This window comes from Suncus etruscus, chromosome 7, assembly GCF_024139225.1.
Source record: "Suncus etruscus isolate mSunEtr1 chromosome 7, mSunEtr1.pri.cur, whole genome shotgun sequence".
In the NCBI taxonomy this organism is placed as follows: Eukaryota; Metazoa; Chordata; class Mammalia; order Eulipotyphla; family Soricidae; genus Suncus; species Suncus etruscus.
In genome coordinates, this window is record NC_064854.1 from 54,559,314 (window position 1) to 54,586,482 (window position 27,169).

Sequence of the window (27,169 nt, forward strand, 5' to 3'; positions counted from 1 at the left end):
AGGAGCAAAGCCAGGAGTGGCCCCAGAGCGTTGTCGGGTATGACCCAGAAAACTAAAACAAACAAACAAACAAACAAACAAAAAACCTTAGCCGGGGAGTGGCTCCGCCCACAGGGCGCGCGGCCTAGCCCCGCCCACAGGAGGCGGGACACCGGCGATCACGTGATCCGGGCGTGCGGAAGTGCGGTTGCGGATCCCGTCCCTGATTGGTGGACCCGGCGCGGAGGCGGGCCGAGGGGGGCCCGCGCCGTAGCAGTCGCGACCGGCGCTGGGCTCGGGGCTCGGGGCTCGGGGCTGCGCGAGCGCTGGACCCGCGGCGGTGCGGGGACACCGCGGCCTGCGCGTTCGCGCTGCACCGGGATCCCCTCGGCCGGGAGGGCGCGGGCGCCCCTTGCGTGGAGCCGGCGGCCGCGGCCGGGACGCCATGTCCATGGAGGACCCCTTCTTTGTGGTGAAAGGGTGAGTGAGCGTGGCCAGGGGCGCCCCTCCTACGCGATCGCCCCCCACGCCGCTCTCCGGCCCCCGAGGCCGAGGAGGTGGCCGCGATCCACCCCCTGCCCAGCTCGGGGAGGGGTCTCGTCGCGCTCCAACTTCCTTCGCGGGTCTCGGGGGCGCGGCCGCGCCGCAGGTGGGAGGCCCCGACTTGCCACTGCGCCCGCGGCCCGTGGGCAGGAAAAGGGAAATGGCCTGGTGCAGCTTTGTAGTGAGTGGCGGAGCCGAGCTCCATTGTCCGGGGCCTGCGTTGTCTGCGGGCGAGGTGCGGGGGACCCCCCAGAGCCGCACCTGCGCTTCGCAGCCCGGAGGGCCCCGATGGAAACGTGATTAATCTTAATGCTCCGGGAACATGGCAGCACTCGGGTCCCTGTGAGCTGTGCTGGCTCCATCTCTGACAGCTCCAGTGTTTGGCTTCTGGGAGCTTGCAGGCCTACACGGGGTTCTGTCCACTGAGTCACTGCTCAGCCCACCGGAGAGCTGCATTCCCTACCTGCCACTTATTGCTGACAACTGCTTCATGGTTGACTGTCAGGGCAGCACAAGGCCTTGGTCGTTCCCTGGCGATCCAGTGCAAATAGCCCAGAAAAGATACCTGCCGCCTGTCTGTCTGTCTGTCTGGGCCTCACTTTCTTCTCGTAGAGTGGGAACGCTGTGGCTTATGTGTCAGGTACTGCTCCTGAGAATCATAGTGGCATTGATGGGAAATACGCCATCCCTCATTTATGATAGTTGGCCAATTCAGGTCGCTGGTGGTGGCTCAAGGGCACCTGAGTGCTGTTGCTGGGCGCCCTCTCTATTTCCTGAGCATTGTTGGGTGGGACCCCAACACAAGAGGGCAGGAAGGCCAGAAGATAGGAACACCCTGTTAGATGCCGTGGGAGGATCGTCTTCACTGGTCCCTGATGGGGAACATGCTGAGCTGGGCCTTTGCACTACTTGGCACCCTGCCTGGGAAATACATTATTTATCAGGAGGATTGATTTAGGGGTTCACTTTCCAAAGTTGAAGCTGTGTTTCCCCCCAAGATTAAAGGCTCTCTGTGCTTAGATTCTCTCTGGCAGTGCTGATCAGATGTTGACTTGTTCCAAGTTGACTTTTGAGGGGACATATGAACATTTCCATCATCTTGGCTGCCTTCTCCCCACTCCAGTTAGCATTCAGAAGTTTCCTGATGCTGCAGCCCTGAGGGATGTTGGTGCTGGATGGAGATCAGGGCCAAGAACCTCACTCACCTTTACCACTGTTTCAGCTCAGGGCCTCAGTGCGGCTCCTTCAGTGTTTTAATTCCTGCTTCGAGGAGACTATGGTCTGCAGCTCGGTGTCTGGAGATTAGGGACAGCACGTCTGGAGGGGGGCCAGTTGTATGTCCATTTCGAGAAAGAATTTAGGGTCTCCACAAAACTCCTATTCAAGAGGCGCTTGAGAACCAGTGAGATAGTGCCAGAGAGATAGCATGGAGAACCAGTGAGATGACTCAGAGAACTAGGGTGGAGGAGACCCAGGTTTAGTTCCCTGCCCGACATGGCCCTGAACACTGGGCTAGGAGTAACCCCTGAGCATTGCTGGTGGGACTCAAAACAGAAACCCAGGCTGTTGGTCAGCTCTTTTGCATGCATCTCCTACTCAGTCCCTGAGATGGGCGGTGAGGATGGCAGAGACACATTGGAGCACAGGCTGAGTATCATGCTTGTCTTGGTGGGCAGGGCAGCGAGAGCTAACTTGGTGGTGCTCAGGCTTACTCCTCACTCTGTGCTCAGGGGTCACTCCTGGTGTGCTTGGGAGACCAGATGCAGTGCTGGCTATTTACAGATTCCCTCTCCACTGCCCGCTCTCTCTGGCCCAATTCTCACACATACTAATGAGAGGTTTTGCTTTTCCGGGTGAGGATGGCATGTCTCATTTCTCATCAGAAATCCTTATTCTGGGGTCTGGGGAGAAAGTGCAGAGGGCTGGGGTACAGGTTTTGCATGGGGAGCTTCCCAACAATGAGGGAGCCCCAAGTCAGAGCCCTGGCACCGTGTGAGTTTCTCAAACTCTGGATTTAGAGTATAAAACAGATGCCTCACAGAAAGTCGATGTGAACATACTTTATCAGTTTCTGGTAACTCACTACCTGTTGGTTGGTTTCAAAACTGAAATCAGTAAGAACCAATCAGGGCGAGAGCAATAAGACAGTGCAAAAGGTTCTTGCCTTACATGCAGCAGACCTGGGTTCCATCCCTGACATTCCCAAGTGGTTCCCTGAGCACTGCTAGCACTTATCCCTGATCGCAGATCCAGGAGTAAATCCTCAGCACCCCTGGGCATACTCCCCCCCTCCAATACCCCAAATTATCAAAACCAACAGCTTGTCAGCCACAGGCAGTGTGAGCATTCCTTGAGTTCTGTGAGTACCTCAGCCCTCACCATGGTGCTCCAGTAAGGCTCTCACCATGCCCATGAAGTGCCTATGAGTGCCGCCTGTGGCTACCTGGCTGAATACCCTCAGATTACCACCTCTGGGCTACCTCTCATACCGCTCCCAACGTAGGCCTTGGGTCAGTCCTGAAGGTGGACATTGTTTGGAGATTGTCAGGGAGAGTAGTTAGTAATACAGCTTGGTGGAGTAGTTGATTCCAGGACATCAATGTCACAGGAAATGAGCAGAGTGGAGGTAGGATCGGCTTTCCACAGCCTGGTTTCCTGGATGTGGCTGAGTTTTCCCAGCACAGGTGGAGCAGGGCCAGGGCGAGGCTGGGTCACTGAGGATTTTGTTATCTTGTTCCGGGCCCTACCCAGTAGTGATCAGGGGCTCCTTGCTCTGTGTTTGAAGATTGCTCCTGGTAGTAAGCATACAACACCAGGGATCACATCAACCCCACATGGATGCTGAACATTGTTCCAACTCTATTATGGGCCAACCTGGCAGGGCTGGGGAACCATATGCAGTGCCAAGGTGGAACAAGCAAACACCTTACCCATTGTACCGTCCCTCTAGTCCCATGGAGCTGTTTCAAGCAGGGAAAGGATGGAAGAGGTTCTGTACAAGCAACCGATTTGCTTAGTAATGACGCAAGCTGGACCCCAGTTCTTGGGGAGTCCTGGGGAGGCCAGACATGGTCTCAGTCTAGCTTCCAGCAGAGCCAGAACCACTGCAAGCTGCAGTGGCAGTGCTGCTTGGCAAAACTACAGGGGGCCCTCAGACTCCCCCGAAGAATAGACCCCTCAGAGACCTACAGATTAAACAGTGAGTCCTCTCAGCTACCCAAGTCTGTAGCTTGTCAGGCTGAACCTCAGGTTCTTGGCTGGAGGTCTTGAATCACCCAGGTGACCCCTGAATTTACATGATCCCTCTCACCCCTGTCAACTGCCAGTCCTCTCCTAAGCACCATCATTTGCCAAGGAAGAAAATGAAAACCAGGGGCCCAAGAGATGCTGTAGTTCGGAAAACATTTGCCTTGCATGTGACTGACCTGTGTTAGATCCCCCAAATCTCATATGGTGTCCTGAGCACCAAGCCAAGAGCTGGGTATAGCCACAAACACAAAAACAAAATAAAATCAAAGTGAAAAAAAAAAAAACAAAAACAAGTTCGGGCCCGGAGAGATAGCACAGCGGCGTTTGCCTTGCAAGCAGCCGATCCAGGACCTAAGGTGGTTGGTTCGAATCCTGGTGTCCCATATGGTCCCCCGTGCCTGCCAGGAGCTATTTCTGAGCAGACAGCCAGGAGTAACCCCTGAGCACCGCCGGGTGTGGCCCAAAAACCAAAACAAACAAACAAACAAAAAAAAAAACCCAACAAGTTCAAAGCTTGTAATTGGAAAGCCAGGATATGCACGTGTATTAGTGTATTAGATGGTCTCACTGGGATGACACTCACTTATAATACTTCTGTCTCTTCATATCTAGAAGTTGGGGGAGGGACTAGACAGTGGGAAGGGGATTTGTCTTGCATGTGGCCCACCCAGATTTGCTCTCTGGCACCCCATATAACCCCGAGCCCTACCGGTGACCCTGAATGCAGAGCCAGGAGTAAGCTCTGAGCACTGCCAGGTGTGTGGTGGGGGAGAAATCAAAACAAAAGGGGGACTTTTTTGGATCACACCTGGCAGTGCTCAGGGGTTATTCCTGGCTCTCTGTTCAGAAATTGCTCCTGGCAGGCACGGGGGACCATATGGGATGCCGGGATTCAAACCACTGTCCTTCTGCATGTAAGGCAAAGACCTTACCTCCATGCTATCTCTCCAGCCCTCTAAATGGGGAACTTTTTTTTTTTTTTTTTTGGGTCACATCCGGCGGTGCTCAGGTATACTCCTGGCTGTCTGCTCAGAAATAGCTCCTGGCAGGCACGGGGGACCATATGGGACACCAGGATTCGAACCAACCACCTTTGGTCCTGGATTGGCTGCTTGCAAGGCAAACGCCGCTGTGCTATCTCTCCGGGCCCCTAAATGGGGAACTTTTAATGGCTTTGCCACAAAACTTTACATCAGATCCTAGCACTTCACTGCAATCTATGCCATGTGTGTTCTGGATGCTGCTAAAACTCTGAAATTTTACCAAGGAGGGGATAGGGCTCACAGGGGGCTGGTAGCAGCCTCAAGGTCACTGGGTCTCTGTTTCTCTAGTAAAGCAGGTAAGAGGCCTTCATCTGAAAAGGGGTAGTAGGTCCATGGGGCCACTGGGTCAGGTTGGAGCTCAGCCCAGAATGAAGCAGGCTCATCTCCTGTTGTTGCCCTGTTCTGCAGTCTGGGGACCATTTCCCATCATCCCTTGGTCTCAGTCCTCATTTTCACTAGTGAGCTCAGATCCCCATGTCTGGCTCTTCCTGTTTTCCCCTTATGAGCTGCCTCAAAGCATTCAGCCCCCAATTCTGTTACTGTTCCTTCTTGTGGTGGCATGCAAGTTCTGCCTGAATGGACCATTGGGGCACCCCCAAATGAAGCCTGTTGGAGGGAAGCAGGGCACCCATGCCTTGTTGGCCTGGGGTCCTGGCACAGAACATTTTCGTGCCCAAGCTTGGCAGTGGGTTAGTGCTGAGATGGCTGTAGACTACCCCCACTCCTTAGCTGTGGGAAACTCACGATACCCACTGTTAGTAGTTTGAGTCTCTGAGTACAAAAGGCTTCCTACAGGAGTGAGTCTGCTGGGTCAGCCTTAGGCAGCTTAGACTTCACTACTGGTCAAAATCTTGTCCTGATAACTGCATATACTAGCTAGATTGGGTTCCAAGCAGTGGTCTGAGGAGCAGAGATAGATTGGAGATGAGGGAGGGAGGTGGTGAAGGTGATTCTGGAGGAGCTGGACCAGGCCCTGGCAGAGTGGGCAGGACTGCCCTCAGGCTGGGTGGGATAAACGCCCACTGGCCCCATTTGCTTCCACATAAGCCAGGCTCATCATTCTAGTGGGCCTTGGCCGAAGTCTCAATTGAGTTCTGCTGAACCTGCTTTTTGAGGGGCCATATGTGGTACTGGGGATTAAACCCCACCTTAAGGTACTGTAAGCCTGGTGTTCTCTCGAGCCCTAACCTGCCCTGGCAGTGAATCCTGAATTACTCTTCACGCCTGCATGCACCAGCCTTTGAGGACGAAATGGCCCTCTGATAACACGAGGAAGCAGATTTGTTCAGAGGCTTCAGTGAAGCTGGAGGGGCCTGGGAGCAGGGGGAGGGGAGGTGCTCTGACACACAGAACTGGAGACAGCAGCCAAGGTTGGGGGAGGGCCCCCAGTCCAATTCTGGCTCACAGAAGGCCAGTTAGTTGGGAAGTTGCTCCTGATCTCAGACCCTCTGGCAGGTTGTCACAAGGAGTTTGTGGGGTGAGAGGCAGCCCAGGACATGCTTGTTCAGACAGGCCAGAATAGTGAGGCCTCAGGGAGTGGGGCAGGGGAGGGAGCCGAGTCGGTTGGGTTTGCCTGTGGGCTGGAACACTTGTCTAGGTCGGGAAGTTCTGCTGAGTTCCTAACAGATCCTTGGGGAGCCAAGGATATGACTGAGTTGGACATGCAGCTTGGGGTTGGGGTATGTGTGTGTCTGTTTCCAAAACCTTCTCAAGCCTGTGAATTCTGACAGGCCCTCAAGAGTGGACATAGGAGCTTAGAATGGCTGACTATGGGGAGGAGGGGCGCAGAGAAGCAGAAAGTGCAGGAGGTCGGATCAGAGAGATGGGCGCTGCAGGGTCTCAGGATGAGGCCAACTTCACAATCTTGTCCCCATCACCCACACAGTGCTGAAGGGGCTGGGCTGAGTCACACATTGCAGAGGACCAGGCAGGAGGCTGCAGATGCCACACCAAGTTAGGAGGCAGCCCTACACCAGACTGACTCCTGAGCACAGAGTTGGGAGTAACCTACCCTGCCTGTAAAACAGACAGAAAATCCCAAATTGTCAAGAATGGTCCAGTACCCAGAGATGGTCTCCCTCTGGAGCCACTGCCGAAGGTACAGGGTAGGCAGGGGTGGCTGTTTCTCTTCCCTTAAATTCTTGGGGTGTGGATTGGTTGAGGACCAGAGAACAGGTACTGTGGAGGCCACTTGGGCTGGGGCCACAAGTGTGCTCATGAGCAGGGAAGCTGCTGTATCCCCCAGTCTCAGGACCCTGGGAAGAGATGAGCAGCCAGGGCTGTCCCCACTGTTACTGGTCCCTTCACTTCTTCCTGCTGGTGAAACTACGTCATTTCTGATGTGCCCATTAACTTGATGGACCTTTGGGGCAACCTGGGCTTCTTGATGGAGTAGAAACTATAAGTTGGAGCCCTGAACTGGAAGCCATAAAAACCAGCAGCAAAGATTCTACTAGTCTTTGTCTAGCAACACCAGCCAACGGTCCCCAGTCTCAGGCTAAGACTGGAGTGAGGATGAGGCCGCTGGGCTCATGGGGCAGGGACAGGCAGTCCTTGTGCCTAGCCTGAGCTGTCCTGCCTGGGAACCACCCTCTGGGGAATGGGAGGGTGGCACATGGAGGTTGAGGCTCTGAGTCCCCTGAGCCCCTGCCACACTGGGATCCCTTCTTCCCAGTGTCCTGGCCAGCTGGTTCTGGCAGAGAGCCCTTCCCAGCATGGAACAGCCTGGAACTGCGCTCACTTGGGAGCGGCTTCTGGCAGACAAGCCATGGGGCTGGCCCAGCTTCAAGACCAGGCTGATCTGTCCTGCCTGTGCCAGCTTTGTTCAAAGGAGGAAACTTGTGACTTGGGCCAGACCCCCAGAACTCAAAGAGGGGGACTGTGAGCAATATGGGGTGCTCTGGGTATGTGTCCACCCACGCAAGGCCTTCACTCGCTGCTGGAGGGAGGCAGCCCAGGAGAGATGTCTGGGCCTGGGGTGCAATGGTCCGGCTGGTGCCCATTGAGGGAAGTGCCTCACATCAGGATCTGACACAAGACCCTTGTCGCCCAGACTTGCTGGTGTAGACTCCGTGGGGGCGAGCTCTGCCCCGTCTAGGAATGGAACCAACCATTCTCTTGGGTGGGGCTTCTAGACACAGGTGCCCAGCTGCATACCCATCCCCTCCTGGGCCCATATGAGCTTGAACTGTAGCTATTTAAAAAGTTAGAAAACCCTCTACTAGGGGCTGGAGCAATAGCACAGTGGAGCAATAGCACAGCAATAGCACATGTTTGTCTTGCACGTGGCCAACACAGGGCAGACCCCAGTTCGAATCCCAGTATCCCATTGGTCTCCATGCTGGCCAGGAGCAACTTCAAAAACTGAGCGCCGCTGGGTGTGACCCAAAAACCAAAAAAAAAAAAAAAAAAAAAAAAGAAAAGAAAAAGAAAACCCTGTACTGGGGCCGGAGTGATAGCACAGTGGGTAGGGTGTTTGCTTTGCATGCGGCCAACTCAGGACCAACACAAGTTTGATCCCTGGCATCCCATATGGTCCCCTGAGCCTGCGAGGCGCGATTCCTCCAGTATTCTGGGAAGACAACCACCAGAAACTGCCAGAGAGGCTAGTCGGTTTCACATCTCAGTGGGCCTTTTTATTACACAGGAGTCTGAAGGCTATGGGGAGAAGACCCCTATTCCCCCAAATATTCCTTAGTAGATTAATCCTTGGTGATAAACTCAGTTCCAGGATTTCTTAGTCTGGACCCACGAGCTGTCTTTGTTTTTGGACACAGGCATTGGGGGACCATTGGTGTGGACAGGCCTTGAGACTGAGCCCTGGCCTTTGTCTCCCGCAGCTACAGATCCTGAGTGAATTCCTAAAGGAGCTGGAGGGAAATTTAGAAGGATCAAAGCCATTCCAGTTCAGGGACACAAAGGATTCATCTTGGTACCTGTGAGACCAGCAAAGCAATTCCCCTTTGGTTGGGTTTTTGGTTTCATACCCAAGGGTGCTAAGGGGTTGTACCCAGCTCTGGGCAATATTTGGTGGATCCTGAGGAAATTTAGCTCAGGTTTCCTGCATGCAAAGCCCACACCCAGCCCCTACACTGTCTCTTCAGCCCTAGTGGGTTTTTTTTTCCTTCCACTTTTTATTCTGTTTTAAAGGCTACTTTAAAAGAAATTATTTTTTGTTTTGGGAGCCATAATCAATGTTGCTCAGGGGTTACTTCTGGCTCTGCATTCAGCAATCGCTTCTGGTGTTAAACGGGCCCTGGGTTATACTTCTGGCCCTGAGCCCAGGGATCACTCCTGGTGGTGGTTGTGAGATCAGTCATATGGGATGCCAGGATTGAAGTTGGGTCAACCATGGGTAAGGCAAGTGCCCCACCCCCACGTGGTTTCTTTTTGGCACTTAGAGGCTGTAGAGTCAGCTCATCAGCTTTAGCTGGTAGATTCATGGGGTGAGGGTAAAGTAGGGGGTTCAAACTCTCTGAGAAAAAAAGCATTAGCCTTTCAAGGACAGACTTCCTTACCCCTTTAAGAAGCTCCTCAAAAAGCAGAGCTGTGGGACTGGAGAGATAGCATGGAGGTAGGGCATTTGCCTTGCGTGCAGGACGGTAGTTCGAATTCCAGTATTCCATATGGTCCTCAAGCCTGCCAAGAGCGATTTCTGAGTGTAGAGCCAGGAGTAACCCCTGAGCGCTGCCGGGTGTGACCCAAAACAAACAAACAAACAAACAAAAAAGCAGAGCTGTATTTTTTTATCGACATATGAATACAGTCAAGCACCCTGGAAGGTCCCATTTTAGTTCATTGGTAGAACTGGGGCTTCAATTGCTCTTAAGTGCAGTCTGCCCAGAGGAATAGGAAACTCGATTCATAAACAGACTCACGTGGCTTAAACAAATGGCTCGTGGGGCCAGAGTGATAGCACAGTGGTCAGGGCTTTTGCCTTGCACGCAGCCGACCGGGGATGTAACCAGGTTCGATTCCCGGCATCCCATCTGGCCCTCCGAGCCTGCCAGGGGTAATTTCTGAGCGCAGAGCCAGAAGGAACCCCTAAGAGCCCCTGAGTGCTCCCCCAAACAAAGGCTCCTCTCCCAATAACCAAAAACATCTGAGCTCCTCAGACTGACTTAACTTTGCCTCCAAATCCCGAATCTGGGTGTCAGCGAAGACCACTCGTCCCCTGGACTGACTGACCGTGCTCTCCTCGCTCTCCTTCCCTTCCCCGACCTCCCTGGCCCACAGCGAGGTGCAGAAGGCCGTGAACACGGCGCAGGGCCTGTTCCAGAGATGGACAGAACTGCTGCAGGACCCTGCGGGCGCCACGCGGGAGGAAGTGGACTGGACCACCAACGAGCTGCGGAACAACCTGCGCAGCATCGAGTGGGATCTCGAGGACCTGGACGAGACCATTAATATCCTTTCAGCCACGCTTGGTTGGTGCACGTGCCCGTGCTCCTTTGCAGGCGTGCAAGCGCATTCAGGTTCCTGCGCAGGCGCACAGGCACATTTATGTTCCTGCGCAGGCGCACAGTTGCACTCACGTTCCCGCGTGTTCCCGCCTGTTTCTGTTTGGTTGCCTGGAGCCCAGGGGCGGGGCTTCCGCCTAGTGGTTGGGTCTGGGCCTCGTGTGCTGGGTGGTTGCCCGCAACCCGGACTCTGCAGGGGCTCCTGGAGAAGAAATATTTGGGTTCCTATCCACGCCCCGCCCTGTCCCACTTTTGAGCGCTGGCTTTGGATCTATCTCTCCACCGGGAAGGTTTAGTAGCCTTGAGCTGAGACTGCTGCTGCGGTCCTTTGGCATTCTGAGCTGTTGTCTCCACACCCAGGAAACCTCAGGCGCCAGCCTGGGTTGAGGGGAGCCCCCCGTGGGCAGCACTGGCCCTGCAACACAACCTTTCTTTGAGCCCGAGTGGCCTGGACACGTTAGTGGGGATCCCAAGGCCAATGTGCTCCTTGAGTTAGATAGAATAGGGGAGATGGGGCGCTTTCTGCCCTCTGCTGCGCTGCAGAGCAGGAGGAATTGATCAGGGTGGCGAAAATGGGGTGTCTTGGCTGTGTCATTACTTTGGCAGCTGAGGGGTGATCTCAAAGGGGTGTTTTGTTAAGGAAAGCAGAGGGCTAGGGTGGTGGTGGTGGTGGTGGTGGCGGTGGTGGCGGCAGGGGAGCAAGGCAGTTAGAGGTACTTGAGCCCAGCCAGAGCCATAGTACATTATGGAGGGCACTTGCTTGCATGCTTTGCCAGACCCAGTTTCCACCCATATAACCTACGTGGTTTCCCTATATGGTCTTCCATGTAGCACCAAGAGTGGGTCCTGAGTGTAGAGCCTGGAATAAGCCTTGAGCACCACTCTGGTCCCAGAAGAAAAAAATTAATATTTTTTAAAATGTGGGCATGTTCCGGTCCCCCAAAGCCAGCAGTGATTTCTGAGTGTGTAGTCAGGAATAACCCTGAGCGTCACCTGGTGTGGCCCAAAAACTAAAATCAAACAACAACAAAAAACCCGTGGGCAAATGCAGAAGACTGGGCAAGGTGATTTGAAATCTAGCAAGAAGGATCACCTCAGGCCACCCTGTGGATAGACAGACAACCTGGCCTGGCAATGACCCCCCACTGCTGACCCCACTGCTGGGCTTGTTTTCTGAAACCTTGGAGTCCCTGAGTCCCTGAGTCCTGAGAGCCCCACAGAAGGATGAATGTCAAGGTGACTTCTCTGGAAAGTGGGCCTGGGAACATGCTGAGGAGATCATGTTCACCTTGACCATTGGGCCCACGCATAGTTGAAGCAAACCCAAGAAAATTCAACCTGGATGCCACGGAGCTGAGCATCAGGAAAGCCTTCATCACCAGCACTCGGCAGGTGGTCAGGGTAAGCAGTGGGGTTGGGCAGCCTGTGTGGACACTGCATTTTGCTCCCTGGAGCCTTTGAATGTGCCCCAGTCATTTTAGAGTGTTGGTCCAGGATTAGTTTCCTTCCCTGGGAAAGCTGGGTTCTGCAGTGGGTCCCTAGATGTCTGCTTCATATAATGGCCCCCCTCAAGGGTGTTTGCCAGGATGATATCCCAGCCCCCCCATCCATCTCACTCCCCAACCCAGCCCTTTTCTCCCCTTCTTGGAAGGCTATATTTCTGGGCGAAAGGCAGAGCTGCTGTTGTGTAAAGCATTTGGCGTCTTGATTGATTGGAAATCACTTTGCCTCGCGTAAGAGTGGGTTCCAGGATTTGGAAGGCAGCCTCCCACCATCTGAATTGCTTCTGGAACTCTCTCAGCTCTTATTTCTGACATTTCCATATCCAACTGCTTGGCAGCGCAAAGGGGAGTTAGAGCGAGTGAGGAGAGAACAATCAAACATCCACCTGAGCATGAAAAACCAATGTGAGCCTCGAGTATGTTAGCTCAGACCAACAATGTGGAGCTGGAGAGAAAAGACCAGAGACAAACCTTGTCTCACGGGTACTTGTTTTGTGTTTTGAAAGGGGCTGGCTGAGCCCTTTGATTAGCATAAGTAGATGGAAGAGAAGCAGCTGTCTCAGGCATATGCACTGGAGTGCTGCTTCCTTCCATCCAAACACGCTTCGCCGGAGCACAAGCACATATGGCTGTGGGACTCAGCTTTAGCCCAGTCCTGGGCTATGCTTGCCAAAGCTAAGACATGCCGTGCTTTTCAAAATGGTTTCTAAGGATTTCTGGACTCCGGATCTTCTTATTTTTTGCTTCATCTCTTCGTTCCTAGTCACTGTCTTGTTCTCATGCATCTAAATCATCCACTAAATGTTCCTTCATTTGAATGGGGCATTAGCCTATTTGGACAATCAATGCTTGGATTTGCTGCTCCTAAGTTCTCACCAGTTCCAAAGGTTGTTCCCATAACAAAGGGAAAGAGTGTCATTTTTAGTAAGGACAAGAATGACCAGTTACTTCTTTTATAAATGGACTTTGCTGAGTGGGTGTCTTGGACTTTCTGAAGGGCACTGCTGGTGGCATCAGCATATAAAAGGTAATGGAATTTGAAAGATGCATTTATTCTTGCCCACGATCATCATCCCTGCCCTTTCTCCCTGGTGAAATGACTTGAATTTTAGAGCACACTTGAGTTTTGTTCACTGGAATAAACATGCTGGTTAACTGGTATTATTAAGAGTAGAACCCCAGGGGCCGGGCGGTGGCGCTAAAGGTAAGGTGCCTGCCTTGCCTGCGCTAGCCTTGGACGGACCGCGGTTCGATCCCCCGGTGTCCCATATGGTCCCCCAAGCCAGGAGCAACTTCTGAGCACATAGCCAGGAGCAACTCCTGAGGGTTACCAGGTGTGGCCCAAAAACAAAAAAAAAAAAAAAAAAAAAAAAAAAAAAAAAAAAGAGTAGAACTCCAGGGGCTCGAGAGATAGCATGGAGGTAAGGTGTTTGCCTTTCATGCAGAAGGTCATCAGTTTGAATCCCAGCATCCTATATGGTCCCCCGTGCCTGCCAGGAGCAATTTCTGAGCATGGAGTCAGTAGTAACCCCTGAGCACTGCTGGTTGTGATTCCCCCCCCCCCCCAAAAAAAAAAAAAAAAGGAAAAGAAAAAAAGAGTAGAACCCCAAAGTTGGCTTTCTTAGCTCTGAAAAATGTCTTAAAGTTATGTCCTTGGAAAGAAGTTTTAAGTCTGTACCTCAGAGCTTTTGCATCCCTCTCATCTCGAGATCTCAACTAGGGTTTACTACCTATCTCTGTCTACACACTGCCTGTCCACCCTCTGGGGCCTCAAGACTACAGATCCAAATTACAATGCACCCTGTGACCCATCTGAACAGCTGTTTTTACTCATTGGTGTATTCGGATTGTTGTTACTGGGAAGTTGCTACTGTTTGCCTGCACCTACCTGAGGCTGTGGACTTTACCCTTTCTTGGAAGGATCCTGCCCTGGGAGGGAGCCCTGATGCCAAATTGCAGTTGAAAAGGCCCCTGATGGTGAATCAGCAGTACTGCACCAGCTGCTGAGTTTTCAGGGTGGCCAGCTCTCCTTGGGAGTGGGGGTGTGATGACCTGAAAGGAACTTGGGAAAAGAGAATTTGATATCACTTACCTCCCTTGGCTCTGTGCTTTGATTGCTCTGTGGCCAGTAGGTTTTCATGTAAGTTCTCCAGAGGAAGGTATTTTATTCCACAATGTGCTGTGTACCTTTTTCTACATGCAACTCTCTCACTTTCTCTCGTCTCTCTTTCTCCCTTTCTCCCTCCCCCCACAGGCTTTATGTGAAGGATGCAGTATCTATTGTATCAGTCTCTTCTTACTTCTCAGGCTTTATGTGAAGGATGCAGTATCTATTGTATCAGTCTCTTCTTACTTCTCAGTGAGCCTACCTGTCTAGTTTTCTAGCATCTTTTTTTGTTTGTTTGTTTCTGGGTCACACCTGGCAGTGCTCAGCAGTTACTCCTGGCTCTATGCTCAGAAATCGCTCCTGGCAGGCACGGGGGACCATATGGGATGCTGGGATTCGAACCACCATCCTTCTGCATGCGAGGCAAACAAATGCCTTACCTCAATGCTATCTCTCCGGCCCCTCTAGCATCTTTTTATCTACACGTTTTGTTATTTCTGGCTCGAACTCTTTGCTTGAAATTTTGGGTGGGTGGGTGGGTGGGTTTGAGGTTTTTTGGGTCACAACCAATGTTGTTCTGGAGACCATATAGTGCTAGGGATGGAACCAGGCTCAGCCACGTGCAAGGTGATGCAATATCATCTGTGCTAATCCTCATTTCCAACTCCCTCCCTGCTGTGCTATTGTTCTGGGCCTTTACCAGAGTGTTTTTGAACACACTGCAGAACAGGGCACCTATATATAGTACAGTTGTGTGACTGGAGGACTCACATTCTGGAGCATTCCAGATCCCAGAGCCAACTCTGGTATGGACACATATGCACCATCATGTGGCACGTGGTTTCCCTGACTGACCTGCAGATATGCTCCAAGCACCATCTTGTGGCTTACTTGCAGGCCTCTGAGATCCAGCCTATCCTGTCCCAGTCTCAGTCACTGTCCCATCTTCCCAGGGTTGTTGTAGTAGAAGCCCCAAGACCCATTCACTCTTTGCCTGACCCAGTCTCAAGTTCAGGCCTCCCTTTTTAAAGAGGATCTCATGTGCATTCATTGCTTTATTTTTGAGTCTTGAAATAAAGCCAACAAAAAGCTTTACATGAGAAGAACAGTGAGCTGCGCACATGGGGATACCAGGCACCCTGGTTCTCCCGCAGCCTGTCCTCATTGCTCTCTGCCCTTTGTTCCTTAGGACATGAAGGACCAAATGTCCACATCCTCAGCACAGGCCCTGGCTGAAAGGAAACACAGGCAGGTGAGTGGTGAGCGGAGTCGTGGGGGAAGGTGGGGTGTAGGGGTGGAGAGCTCAGCCTGGAGCCTGCAGGGATCACACTCCAGGGACCTGGCTGGCTGTGTCTGGGTGTCCTTTGTGCACCTGGACACTGAGGCACTGGGGAGGTGTCTTGTGCTCCATTCTGAGACTTGCCCGACTCTAGCGTTTTCTAGGCCTCTGGCTTCCTAGCACGTGCCCTGTGAGGACTCCCTTTCCTCATGGAGTTCCCAGTCAGGCTGTGTACAGTCCTGGGAGTAGGTTCAGTCTAGAGGGGGTTCCTGTGCTGAGGTGGAGATGCTTCTCGTCACCTGCAAAGCTCTCCCTTGGGGTTAACTGACAGAACCTTCTAGATCTCCAAGTAGCCTAGAAGAGATTCATTTCTGGTGTTTCGTGGATGTTTTATGGGGCCAGAAATGGGAAGAAGCCTGCAGTGGGAGTTGCCCCCTTCTGGGTGCTCAGTCTAGCCCACCGATGCCACCCCCTTGGCCACTGAGACACTTGTCTGGTCTCTCTGCAGGCCCTGCTTGGGGACAGCAGTGGGCAGAGCTGGGGTGCTGGGGCTGCAGATAGGTACGGCCGCCTGGACCGAGAGTTGCACCTGGCCAACGCACACTTCATCGATGATCAGCGGGCCCAGCAGCAGGTACTGTGCCCACTCAAGGCCTTTGAGAGCCAGCTGGAGGGAAGGCAGAGCCCTGCTTCTCTGGTGAATGGACACCTCGCACTCACCCCAGATACATGCACACAGACCATATACACACAAACCCCATATACACATACACACAAATGACACATACCAACACACATGCACACACACACACCTCTCTCCCCTTCTTTACAGTTCCTGTCCATCTTAGAAACCCTTGCAGTGAGTCCTTGTCCCTGACATTTGGACCTTCTTGGTGCAAAAGGCTATGCTGAGCTCATGCACCACATTCGTCCCATGGTTTTCCACAAAGGCTGCTCTGCAGTTTCCCAACTATTTTCATAGGGCCCAATCACCACCCTGCTCTGTCCCCCCCTCCAATCACCTCTCCTTGCCCCTCTCTGTTCCTGGACCCCACTTATCACCCTACTCTGACCTGCTCTTGTTCACCGTCTCCTTCTATCCTTTTATCCCTGGGCTCAGCTGATTGTGCAACAGCAGGATGAGCAGCTGGAGTTGGTGTCGGGCAGCATCGGGGTGCTTAAGAACATGTCGCAGCGCATTGGTGGGGAGCTGGACGAGCAGGCCGTGTAAGTGAGGGGCTGGGGGTATGGAGGCAGGTGGGGCAGCCAGTGGAGGTCAGGAGTGCAGAGAGGATAGGCCCGAATGATTCCCGGAGCCTGAATGAAACAAATTTTGCTTCAATTAATTTATAAATAAGAAAACACTTCCCTCTATTGGGGCTGGGCGGTGGCGCTGGAGGTAAGGTGCCTGCCTTGCCTGCGCTAGCCTAGGATGGACCGTGGTTCGATCCCCCGCCGTCCCATATGGTCCCCCAAGAAGCCAGGAGCAACTTCTGAGCGCATAGCCAGGAGTAACCCCTGAGCATCACAGGGTGTGGCCCAAAAACCAAAAAAAAAAAAAAAAAAAAAGAAAACACTTCCCCCTAGGAAGTGAAGCGTAAATGAGTTGCACAAGAGAAACCGTGGTTGGCTCTGATTTAGCGAATATGACACAGAGTCTAGCAGCCTGGGCCAAGGCCCAACCCCCAGGCTGGCGTGCGTGTGAGCTCTGAAAGGCCTGAGATCCATCCTGAGGATGGTCAGGCCCACAAGGCTGTTTGAGTATTGCTGGGGTTGGCCAGAGGACCCCAACACTGCTGGGAAACACCACCCCCAGATGAAAATGAACAAGTTCAGGTGGTTCACTTTTGCTGGTCACAGGGATGAGCTTGACCCAACTGTTCTGCCAGCATTCCGCCTGTCTCCCATGGCTGCTCAGTGACACCTTAGCCAGATAAGAGCAGTAATGTTTGGTTTTTCAGATTCTGGGGCCAGGCCTAGTGGTGTTCAGTTTCTCCCAGCACAGAGCTCAGGAACCCAGCTGTTGGGAATCGAACCTAAGCCTCCTACATGCAAAGCACCATGCAAAGCCATCTGAACCAGCTTCCCATTTTAAATAACTCCCCCAATTCAGAAATTGAAAACAAGCCCATGCTAAGGATTACAGCCAATGAGACAAGGGCCCCCCATGGACATAGAAGGGGATAGTGCCCAGATATGGTTTACTGGCGATCCCAAGATTTCACCTCTCTTAGAATATTGGACAATTTCTCTTCCTTCCAGACTGTTGAATGATTACTTCTTCTAGAATGTTGGATGATTTTTTCCTTCTAGAATATAAGACTATTTCTCCTCCTAGAATATTGGATGATTTCTCCTCCTTCTAGAATGTGGGATGATTTCTTCTCCTAGAATGTTGGATGATTTCTCCTTCTAGAATATAGGACTACTTCTAGAATATTGGATGATTTCTCCTTATAGAATGTGGGATGATTTCTTCTCCTAGAATGTTGGATGATTTCTCCTTCTGGAATGTTGGACGTTTTTATATAATATTGGATGAGTTTTCCTCCTAGAATGTTGATTTCTCCTTCTATAATGTTGGATGATTTCTCCATCTAGAAGGTTTGACGATTTCTACTCCTAGAATGTTGGATGATTTCTCTTTCAAGAATGTTGAACTATCTCCTCCTAGAATGTTGGATGAGTTCTCCTTTCCTAGAATGTTGGACGATTTCTTTTTATAGAATGTTGGACTATTTCTACTCTCAGAATGGTGACAATTTCTCCTAGAACGTTGGATGATTTCTCCTTCTAGAATGTTGTACTGTTTCTTTTAATAGAATATTGGACTGTTTCTACTCCTAGAATTTTGGATGATTTCTCCTCCATCTAAAATGTTGGAAGATTTCTCCTAGAATGTGGGACAATTTTTCCTTCTTCTAGAATTTTGAACAATTTTTTTTGTTTTGTTTTGTTTTTGACATTTTTGTTTTGTTTTGTTTTGGGGCCACACCCTGCGGTGCTCAGGGGTTACTCCTGGCTGTCTGCTCAGAAATAGCTCCTGGCAGACACGGAGGACCATATGGGACACCAGGATTCGAACCAACCACCTTAGGTCCTGAATCGGCTGCTTGCAAGGCAAACACTGCTGTGCTATCTCTCCGGGCCCTGACAATTTTTTAAAATAGAATATTGGACTATTTCGGGGCCGGAGCACTAGCACAGTGGTAGGGCTTTTGCCTTACATGCAGCCGATCCAGGACAGATCTTGGTTCGTTGCCTGGCATCCCATACGGTCTCTGAACCGGGAGCGATTTCAGAGCACATAGCCAGGAATAACCCCTTAGCGTCACAAGGTGTGGCCCAAAAAGCAATGTGTGTGTGTGTGTGTGTGTGTGTGTGTGTGTGTGTGTGTGTGTGTGTGTGTGTGTGTGTGTGTGTGTGTGTGTGTGTGTATGTATAGGGCTATTTCTACTCCTAGAATGTTGGACAATTTCTCCTTCTAGAATAATGGACGATTTATTCTTCTAGAATGTTGGACAATTTCTCTTTCTAGAATGTTGGACAATTTCTTTTTTTTTTTTTTTTTTTTTGGTTTTTGGGCCACACCCGTTTGACGCTCAGGGGTTACTCCTGGCTAAGTGCTCAGAAATTGCCCCTGGCTTGGGGGGACCATATGGGACGCCGGGGGATCGAACCGTGGTCCGTTCCTTGGCTAGCGCTTACAAGGCAGACACCTTATCTCTAGCGCCACTTTCCTGGCCCGGACAATTTCTTTTTATAGAATGTAGAACCATTTCTACTTCTAGAATATTAGACAATTTCTCCTTCAAGAATGTTGGACGATTTCTCCTTCTAGATATTGAATGATTTCTCCTAGAATGTTGGACGATTTCTCCTTCTAGAATGTTGAATGATTCCTTCTTCTAGAATGTTGTCAATTTCTTTTAATAAAATATTGGACTATTTTTACTCCTAGAATGCTAGACAATTTCTCCTCCTTCTAGTATGTTGGATGATTTCTCCTCCTAGAATGTTGAAATTTTTTTTTTTTTTTTTTTTTTTAAAGAATGTTGGACTGGGACCTGGAGAGATAGCACAGCGGTGTTTGCCTTGCAAGCAGCTGATCCAGGACCAAAGGTGGTTGGTTCAAATCCCGGTGTCCCATATGGTCCCCCGTGCCTGCCAGGAACTATTTCTGAGCAGACAGCCAGGAGTAACCCCTGAGCACCGCCGGGTGTGGCCCAAAACCAAACCAAAACAAAACAAAACAAAACAAAAAACAAAAAGAATGTTGGACTGGGCCAGAGCTATAGCACAGCAGTAGGGCGTTTGCCTTGTGTGCAATCAGCACTAGACTTGAGCCCGGTTTAATTCCCAGCATCCCATATGGTTTCCTGAACCTGCCAGGGATGATTTCTGAGCGCAGAGCCAGGAGTAACCCCTGAGCACCCTGTGTGTAAACCCCCCCATCCTCCAAAAAAAGAATGTTGGACTATTTCTACTCCTAGAATGTTGGACAATTTCTCCTTCTAAAATGTTGAATTTCTCCTTTTTCTAGAATGTTTGACAATTTCTTTTTTATACAATATTGGACTATTTCTACACCTAGAATGTTGGACGATTTCTCTTCCTTTTAGAATGGTGTCGATTTATCCTCTTCAAATGTTGGACTATTTCTTCTTCTAGAATGTTGAAGATTTCTCCTAGAATGTTGGATTTCTCCTCCTCGAATGTTGGACAGTTTCTCCTTCTAGAATGTTAGCTGATTTCTCCTTCTAGAATGTTGGACAATTTCTTTTTATAGAATATTGGACTATTTCTACTCCTAGAATGTTGTAATTTCTCCTCTTCCTAGAATATTAGACGATTTCTCCTTCTAGAATGTTCTAGAATGTTATTGTTTTTTTTTTGTTTGTTTGTTTTGTTTTTGTGGGGGAGTCACACCCTGCAGTGCTCAGGGGTTAATCCTGGTTCTGCACTCAGAAGTCTCATCTGGCAGGCTTTGGGGCCCATATGGGATGCCAGGATTCGAACCGGGGTCCGTCCTTCGTTGGGCACGAGCGAGGCAAATACCCTTCACTATGTTATCGCTCTGGCCCCAGGACTATTTCATTTTATAGAATATTAGACTATTTCTACTCCTAGAACATTGGACAATTTCTCTTTCCAAAATTGGGGCCGGAGCAGTGGCACAAGCAGTAAGTGCTTTACATGCACTAGCCTAGGATGGACTGCCGTTCGATACCCTGGTGTCCCATATGGTCCCCCAAGCCAGGAGTGATTTCTGAGCACATAACCAGGAATAACCCCTGAGCATCACCAGGTGTGACCCAAAAACCAAAATAAATAAATAAAAATAAAATAAAATGTTGGGCGATTTCTCCTCCTCCTAGAATGTTGGACAATTGGGGCCAGAGAGATAGCATAGAGGTAAGGCATTTGCCTTTCATGCAGAAGAACAGTGGTTTGAATCCCAGCATCCCATATGGTCCCCTCTGCCTGCCAGAAGCGATTTCTGAGCATTGAGCCAGGAATAACCCTGAGTGCTGCCGGGTGTGACCCAAAAACCAAAACCAAAACAAACAAAACAAAACAAAACAAAACAAAACAAAAAGAGTGTTGGACGATTTCTCCTCCTTCTAGAACAGGGGTCTTCAAACTTTTTAAAGTGTGGGCCGGATTATGGTCCCTTAGAGAGCTGGAGGGCTGGACTATATGAGCTACTAATTCTTACTCACACTGCACATATCTTATATAAATAAAATGAAAACAATTTATAAATAAACAGATCACGCACCAGTATTTCTTTTTTTTTTTTTTTTTTTTTTTTTTTTTTGGTTTTTGGGCCACACCCTGTGACGCTCAGGGTTACTCCTGGCTATGCGCTCAGAAGTTGCTCCTGGCTTCTTGGGGGACCATATGGGACGCCGGGGGATCGAACCGCGGTCCGTCCTAGGCTAGCGCAGGCAAGGCAGGCACCTTACCTCCAGCGCCACCGCCCGGCCCCACGCACCAGTATTTCAATGGGAACTGTGGGCCTGCTTTTGGCTAATGAGATGGTCAATGTCCAGTTCCATATTTGTCACTGCCAGCTGTAACAAGTGATGCAAGTGGGCATCAGTTAATCTTGATCTGGTTGGAGATTTCAGATGTTTAATTCTTGAAAAAGTCTGTTCACAGGCATAAGTGCTACCAAAGATGGTTACCATTTTGAGTGATTGGTTCCTGATATTTGGATATGTCTCAAGGGGAGAGATGCATAGAAATTCAAAAGGTTACTTGACTTAAATGCGTCTTTCAGAGAGTCACAATTCTGCAGTTCAGCCAGTTCCATTTGGTAAATTGTAAGGACATTTTCAATCTCAACAGAAAATGCATTACGAAAAAAGCTGTATGTCCTGTTCATGGAGATGAAGCTCTTTGAATCTAAATTGAAACTCCTTTTGCAACAATTCTAGTGAAGCCAGACATGTTTCCTTTGGGAATGAAACCAATGGTTTGTCCGCTGACAGGTTTTGAGTTGTTGGGAGATGACTGAAGTTTTCCTCCTGTACTTGTTTGATGAGAAGGCCTAATTTTACTTCAAATGCTTTCACATGCGATGCCATAACACAGATGAACTTCCCCTTGCCTTGAAGTTGCAGATTGAAACTGTTGAGTAGCTCTGTTATATCTGTCAGAAAGGCAAGGTGCCATTTCCATTCTGCATCATTGAGCTCTGGTACTTCTTGTTTTTTTTGTAAGTAGAAAAGCTGTAATCTGCGGAAGTAAGTCATAGAAACGTTTCAAAACTCTCCCTCTACTCAGCCAATGGACTTCTGTGTGGTACAGAACATCTTCATGGGCAACATTTACCTCAGATAGAAATTCCTGAAATTGTGGTTTAGTGCATGAGTTCTAATGTAATTAATACAAGATACCACAATTTTCATAACAGAGTCCCACTTCAGTGATTTACAACACAGCCCTTGTTGGTGGATGAGGCAGTTTATGGCAATTGGATGAGGATGGTTATGTTTGTCAGATTCCTCTGCGGGCCGCATGTGGCCCACGGGCCATAGTTTGAAGACCCTTGTTTTAGAATGTTAGACAATTTCTCCTTCTAGATATGAATGTTGGACGATTTTTCCTTCTGCTGGAATGTTGGACGATTTCTTTTTATAGACTGTTGGACTATTTCTACTCAGAATGGTGACAATTTCTCCTTTTTCTAGAATGTTGTACTATTTCTTTTAACAGAATATTGGACTTTTTTTCTCCTAGAATGTTAGACAATTTCTCCTCCTTCTAGAATGTTGGATGATTTCTTTTTTAAAGAATGTCAGACTGGACCAGAGTGATAACACAGCGGTAGGGTGTTTGCCTTGCATGCGATCAACACCAGACTGAGCCTGGTTTGATTCCAGGCATCCCATATAGTCCCCTGAGCCTGCCAGGAGTGATTTCTGAGTGCAGAGCTAGGAGTAACCATAAGCTTTGCTGTGTGTGATACACCCCACCCCCAAATGTTGGACGATTTCTCCTTCTTCTAGAATGTTGGACTATTTCTACTCCTAGAATATTTACAATTTCTTCTAGAATTTTGGAAGATTTCTCCTAGAACGTTGGAAAATTTCTTTTTCTTCTAGAATGTTGGACAATTTCTTTTTATAGAATGTTGGACTATTTCTACAGAATGTTAACTTTTCCAGAATGTTGGATGATTTCTCCTTCTAGATCATTGGACAGTTTCTTTTATAGAATATTGGAAATCTACTCCAAGAATGTTGACAATTTCTCCTAGAATGTTGGACAATTTCTTTTTATAGAATATTGGACTGGTTCTACTCCTAGAATGTTGGACTATTTCTTATTCTAGAATGTTGAACTATTTCTCCTTCCATAATGTTGGACGATTTATCCTCCTCCTAGAATGTTAGATGATTTCTCCTCTTATAATGTGGGATGATTTTTTCTTTTTATAGAATCTTGGACATTTCTACTCATAGAATGTTAGATGATCTCTCCTCCTAGAATATTGGATGATTTCTCCTCCTTCTAGATTGTTGGCCAATTTCCTTTTATAGAATATAGAACTATTTCTACACCTACTATGTTGGATGATTTCTCCTCCTCCTAGAATGTTGGACGATTTCTCCTACCGTAATGTTGGACTATTTGTACTTCTAGAATGTTGGAATGGTTTCTCCTCCTTTTAGGAAATTGGATGATTTCTCCTTTTTAGAATGTTGGACTTTCTGTTTTTGTTTTTGTTATTGGGTCACACCCAGTGGCTCTTAGGGGTTATTCCTAGCTCTGCACTCAGAAGTCTCTTCTGGCAGACTCTGGAGATCATATGGGATGCCCAGATTTGAACCTGGGTCCATCCTGTGTTGACCTGTGCAAGGCAAACACCTTACAGCTGTGCTATCGCTCCTGCCCCCAGGATGATTTCTTTTTATAGAATGTTAGACTATTTCTGCTCCTAAAATGTTGGACAATTTCTCCTTCTAGAATGTTGGATCATTTCTCCTCCTTCTAGACTGTTGGACAATTTTTTCCTCCTGGATAATTGGTCCATTTCTCTGCCTCCTAGGATATTGGAAGATTCTCCTCCTCCTTGGTGGATGATTCCTCCTCATTCTAGAATGTTGGATGATTTCTCCTCTTTCTGAACGTTGGACATTTTCTCCTTCTAGAATGTTGGACGATTTCTCTCATGAGCTGGAGAGCACACAGTCCCGACTGGACACGGTGATGAAGAAACTGGCTAAGGTGTCTCACATGACAAGTGGTATGTTAGCGCTGCTAAGTCCAGCTGGGCTGGTGGGGTGCCTCATTTGGGGTTATTCCTGGCTCTGCTTCAGGAATGATTCCTGGTGGGCTTGGGGGACCCTATGAGAAGCCAGGGGTTGAACCCAAGTTAGCTGCACGTGAGGCAAAGCCCTCCACTCTGTCCCATCGTCATTCCAGCCCCTTGCTCATTTTTTCACCAGAGCAGGCATTGACCTGTGAAACACTAGGGAGTCAGCAGTGGTTCCTCCTATGAAATTTCCTTTAAGACAAGCCTCTTAATCCTTTTCAGGACCTAGTGGATCTAAACTCAGTTGTTTCTACTTAAACTTCGGGGAAATATTTTCAGCTAGTTTGCCACCAGGATGAGGAAGAGGAAGTGACTGGTTTTAAATTCCCTTCTGGGAAAATAGATTTGGGGGGGGGGGTCCCTGCCACCTCCACCCCCACCTTGATCCATAACCAGACTGATGGAATCAGATTGGAATCAGATTGAATTTGGGTCTCCCCTAGTTTGACTGGTGATGGAGGAATGGGATTGGGGCAGCATGCCTGTCCCTAGCCTGGAGCCCCCAACTCCCATTTGGTCCTGCTTTTCTCTTGTTGCATGATCATAGAACATCTCCGAGGCACAGCTTTCCGGCTGTGAGAACTGGGGTGCTCACTTGTTCTGGTCAGGGAAAGGGCTTACCAGGCAGTGTCCCTTTCCATGTGTGGGCACAGGGAAGATTTTGGGAGAGAGACTGTGCTGGCAGGCCTCCACTATGGAGAGACTCAGCTCTCTACCACCCCCTCCAACCTTCAATCCCAACATGCTTGGAGGCCTCTGCTTGTTCTCCCGCCTCACCCCTGCCCCAGAAACACTAAGAAACATCGCCTGGTTGAGATTCCCAGGAACACAGGACCATGTGTCAGCCCCCAGGTGCGTGTAGACAAAGGATACTGGGCCTCATTCTGCTCCCCCATCCCCAAGAAGTTGGGGGAACAAAACCCTTGAACCAGCAGGGCAGATGCCTCTGCTCAGCTGCCTGCTGTGGTTCACAGCTGCTGAGTAGGGAATTCTCTGCTCCTGTCCCTGGCACTGGCTGCCTTCCCTGGGCTTCTAGGTCGTTCGGCCCCAGATGTGCACCCTGGTTCCCTGGGTCTAGCCCTGCCACTGCTGCTGTGGGTGGGGCAGGCGGACCCATTCCTCCCAGACCAACCCAGTCTGTTTCTGCCAGCCCCATCTTTCTCTGGAGCCACAGCTCCAGGGTGGCCAGCCCCCTGACGCTGCTGGCGCTGTCTCCACAGATGGGCGCCAGTGGTGCGCCATCGCTCTGCTCTTCGCGGTGCTGCTGTTGGTCCTCGTGCTCTTCCTGGTGCTGTGACCACCGCTGCCCAAGCTGGGTCGAAGATCCAGAAACTTCCACTCGCTCGTGTTTGCTGGTGCTCCTGCCGCTCGTCTCCCCCAACCTGTACAGACCTTCCCGCTCGCACCTCCTGTTGGGCCTGGGCTTCTGGCTCGCTCACACTCCTGTGGACCACTGTGCTGCCTGGGACCCCGTTTCTGGGGTCGGGGGCGATTTTTCCAGGGATGACACGGCCTTTCCTGGCATGCCAGCTGGAAGTGGGTAATGAGTACAGTCACAAGACTGAGGGTTTTCGGGGCTCCTGGCTGGTGGTCAGTAAGGGGGAGGGCAGGCAGGCCTGGTCTTGAGGCTTGAGCGTCTGTTGTGGGAGTTGGAGACTAGGGAGAGCCAAAGCAGCGGGCCGAGCAGGAGTAAGGGTCCCCTCTGGAGTGCCGCTCCCTTGGACAGTCCATCCCAAGCTCAGCTGTCAGACCAGGTTGGATGCACCCCCGGGGCCTCGGGCAGGTGCTACTGAAACTGAGGAGCATTGGCCCAGAACTCCTGTTCATGCGGTGGTAACCCCAGAAATGGCCATGTACCCCACTGGCCGCCTCATCCCAGCATTTCCTGGTCTGGTCCATCCGCTGTTTCTGCCCTGCTGCCCCCTTTCTCTGGCTCGCCGTGGTGTCCTTGCCCAGCTAACTTTGGAATTGCACTTTTTAATAAATATTTGTACCAGTTTTTTAAAAGCAGGTGTTTCTTCAACGCTTGGCATATAGGGAAGGTGCCCACATGACTGACATGAGCAGAATAGATTTGGGGGATGCACAGAGCACACACACACATTCATGCTCTGCTCTGGGAAAGGGATGGAGGGAGAGGAAGGAGAAAGGAAGCCATTATTTTCAAATTAGAAAGGAGGGGAAGCGATGATCTCTGAGAGCCCTGGATCATCTGACAGGCTATACGGACACCAATGACTTCGACGGGCAGTGGGAATGCATCTTCGTCTCCAGAACGTGCTTGACCACATGCTCACTGAGAGGCAGCAAGTGGTCCCGCACAACCGTGGCAAAGGCCCCACAAGGCCATCGAGGGGCTATGCCACTGAGCTGCCTGGTCGGAGAAGGGGTGCCCTACCTAACCTGGGGCCAGCTGCCAGCCCATGGGTCCCAGACCTGGTGTTGGCTAAACTCTGGCTTGAGCTGAGTGAGGAAGTGTCGGGCCACAGGGATGCTTTGGGGGCTGGCACCAGGACCACTGTGGTGATACCCCATTACCAGCACCCTCATACGTGCTGGGTCTGGTCCCTTCTGCTCAATCCCCACAGCTAACCACTTCAAAGAGGCAGCCAGACTGTGAAGGTGGTGGCCACAGCTGTGCTGTCATATTTTTCTTCTAAGTGGGGGTCCCACTCAGGCATGGACCTGGTTGGAAACCCAGAGCCTATTGCATGGTCCTGGTTCTGTGCTGTGTACAGATGGGCAAGACGGGCAGTGTAGGAAGAGGTCATAGGTTCTCGGTGGATTGTGGTGCCCACCAGACTTATGGGGGTATTGGCACAGAGCCTGGCACTACCAGCTAAGCTGCAGACACCAGCTCCCCATACTGTGGAGCCAAGTCGCTCCTGGTAGTTTCCAGGTACACATTACCGCGGCTTCCCTTTCAGAAACTTCGGTGCTTGACTAACCAAATCTGTTGACTTGTGGCTGGTCTCCCGGCCCAGGGGCACACAGTGCAAACAACCTGATTTGGCTTCTTGGCTCTCAGGGACTCAGGATGTGGCTCAGGCTGGGGAAAGCATTTGTCTCTGGAAATTCTGAGGCAGGAGAGCCAGGAGGGCCCAGAGGTGGGTCCTGCAGCCCCACTGGCAGCCCTGCACCCTGGCTTCAGTGGCTCTGCAGGAAGTAGGTATGAGCTGAG

At 50.4% G+C, this 27,169-nt stretch overlaps 1 protein-coding gene across 1 annotated transcript; it reads left to right on the forward strand.

Moving 5' to 3' along the window:
* The first annotated feature begins 290 nt into the window (after positions 1-290).
* On the forward strand, positions 291-25,546 carry STX6 (syntaxin 6). The gene is made up of 8 exons (XM_049776589.1): positions 291-459; positions 10,050-10,219; positions 11,580-11,674; positions 15,072-15,134; positions 15,670-15,795; positions 16,282-16,388; positions 23,825-23,919; positions 25,209-25,546. The coding sequence occupies exons 1-8, from the start codon at positions 425-427 to the stop codon at positions 25,283-25,285; spliced, it is 768 nt and encodes a 255-aa protein (XP_049632546.1). The 5' UTR covers positions 291-424; the 3' UTR covers positions 25,286-25,546.
* The last annotated feature ends 1,623 nt before the right edge of the window (positions 25,547-27,169 follow it).

Excerpts from the sequence above, each read along its gene's own strand:
- STX6 (XM_049776589.1), top strand. The coding sequence starts at position 425 with ATGTCCATGGAGGACCCCTTCTTTGTGGTGAAAGG. Across the intron at positions 15,135-15,669 it reads CTGAAAGGAAACACAGGCAG|GCCCTGCTTGGGGACAGCAG; the intron begins GTGAGTGGTGAG and ends GTCTCTCTGCAG. Across the intron at positions 15,796-16,281 it reads ATCAGCGGGCCCAGCAGCAG|CTGATTGTGCAACAGCAGGA; the intron begins GTACTGTGCCCA and ends CCCTGGGCTCAG.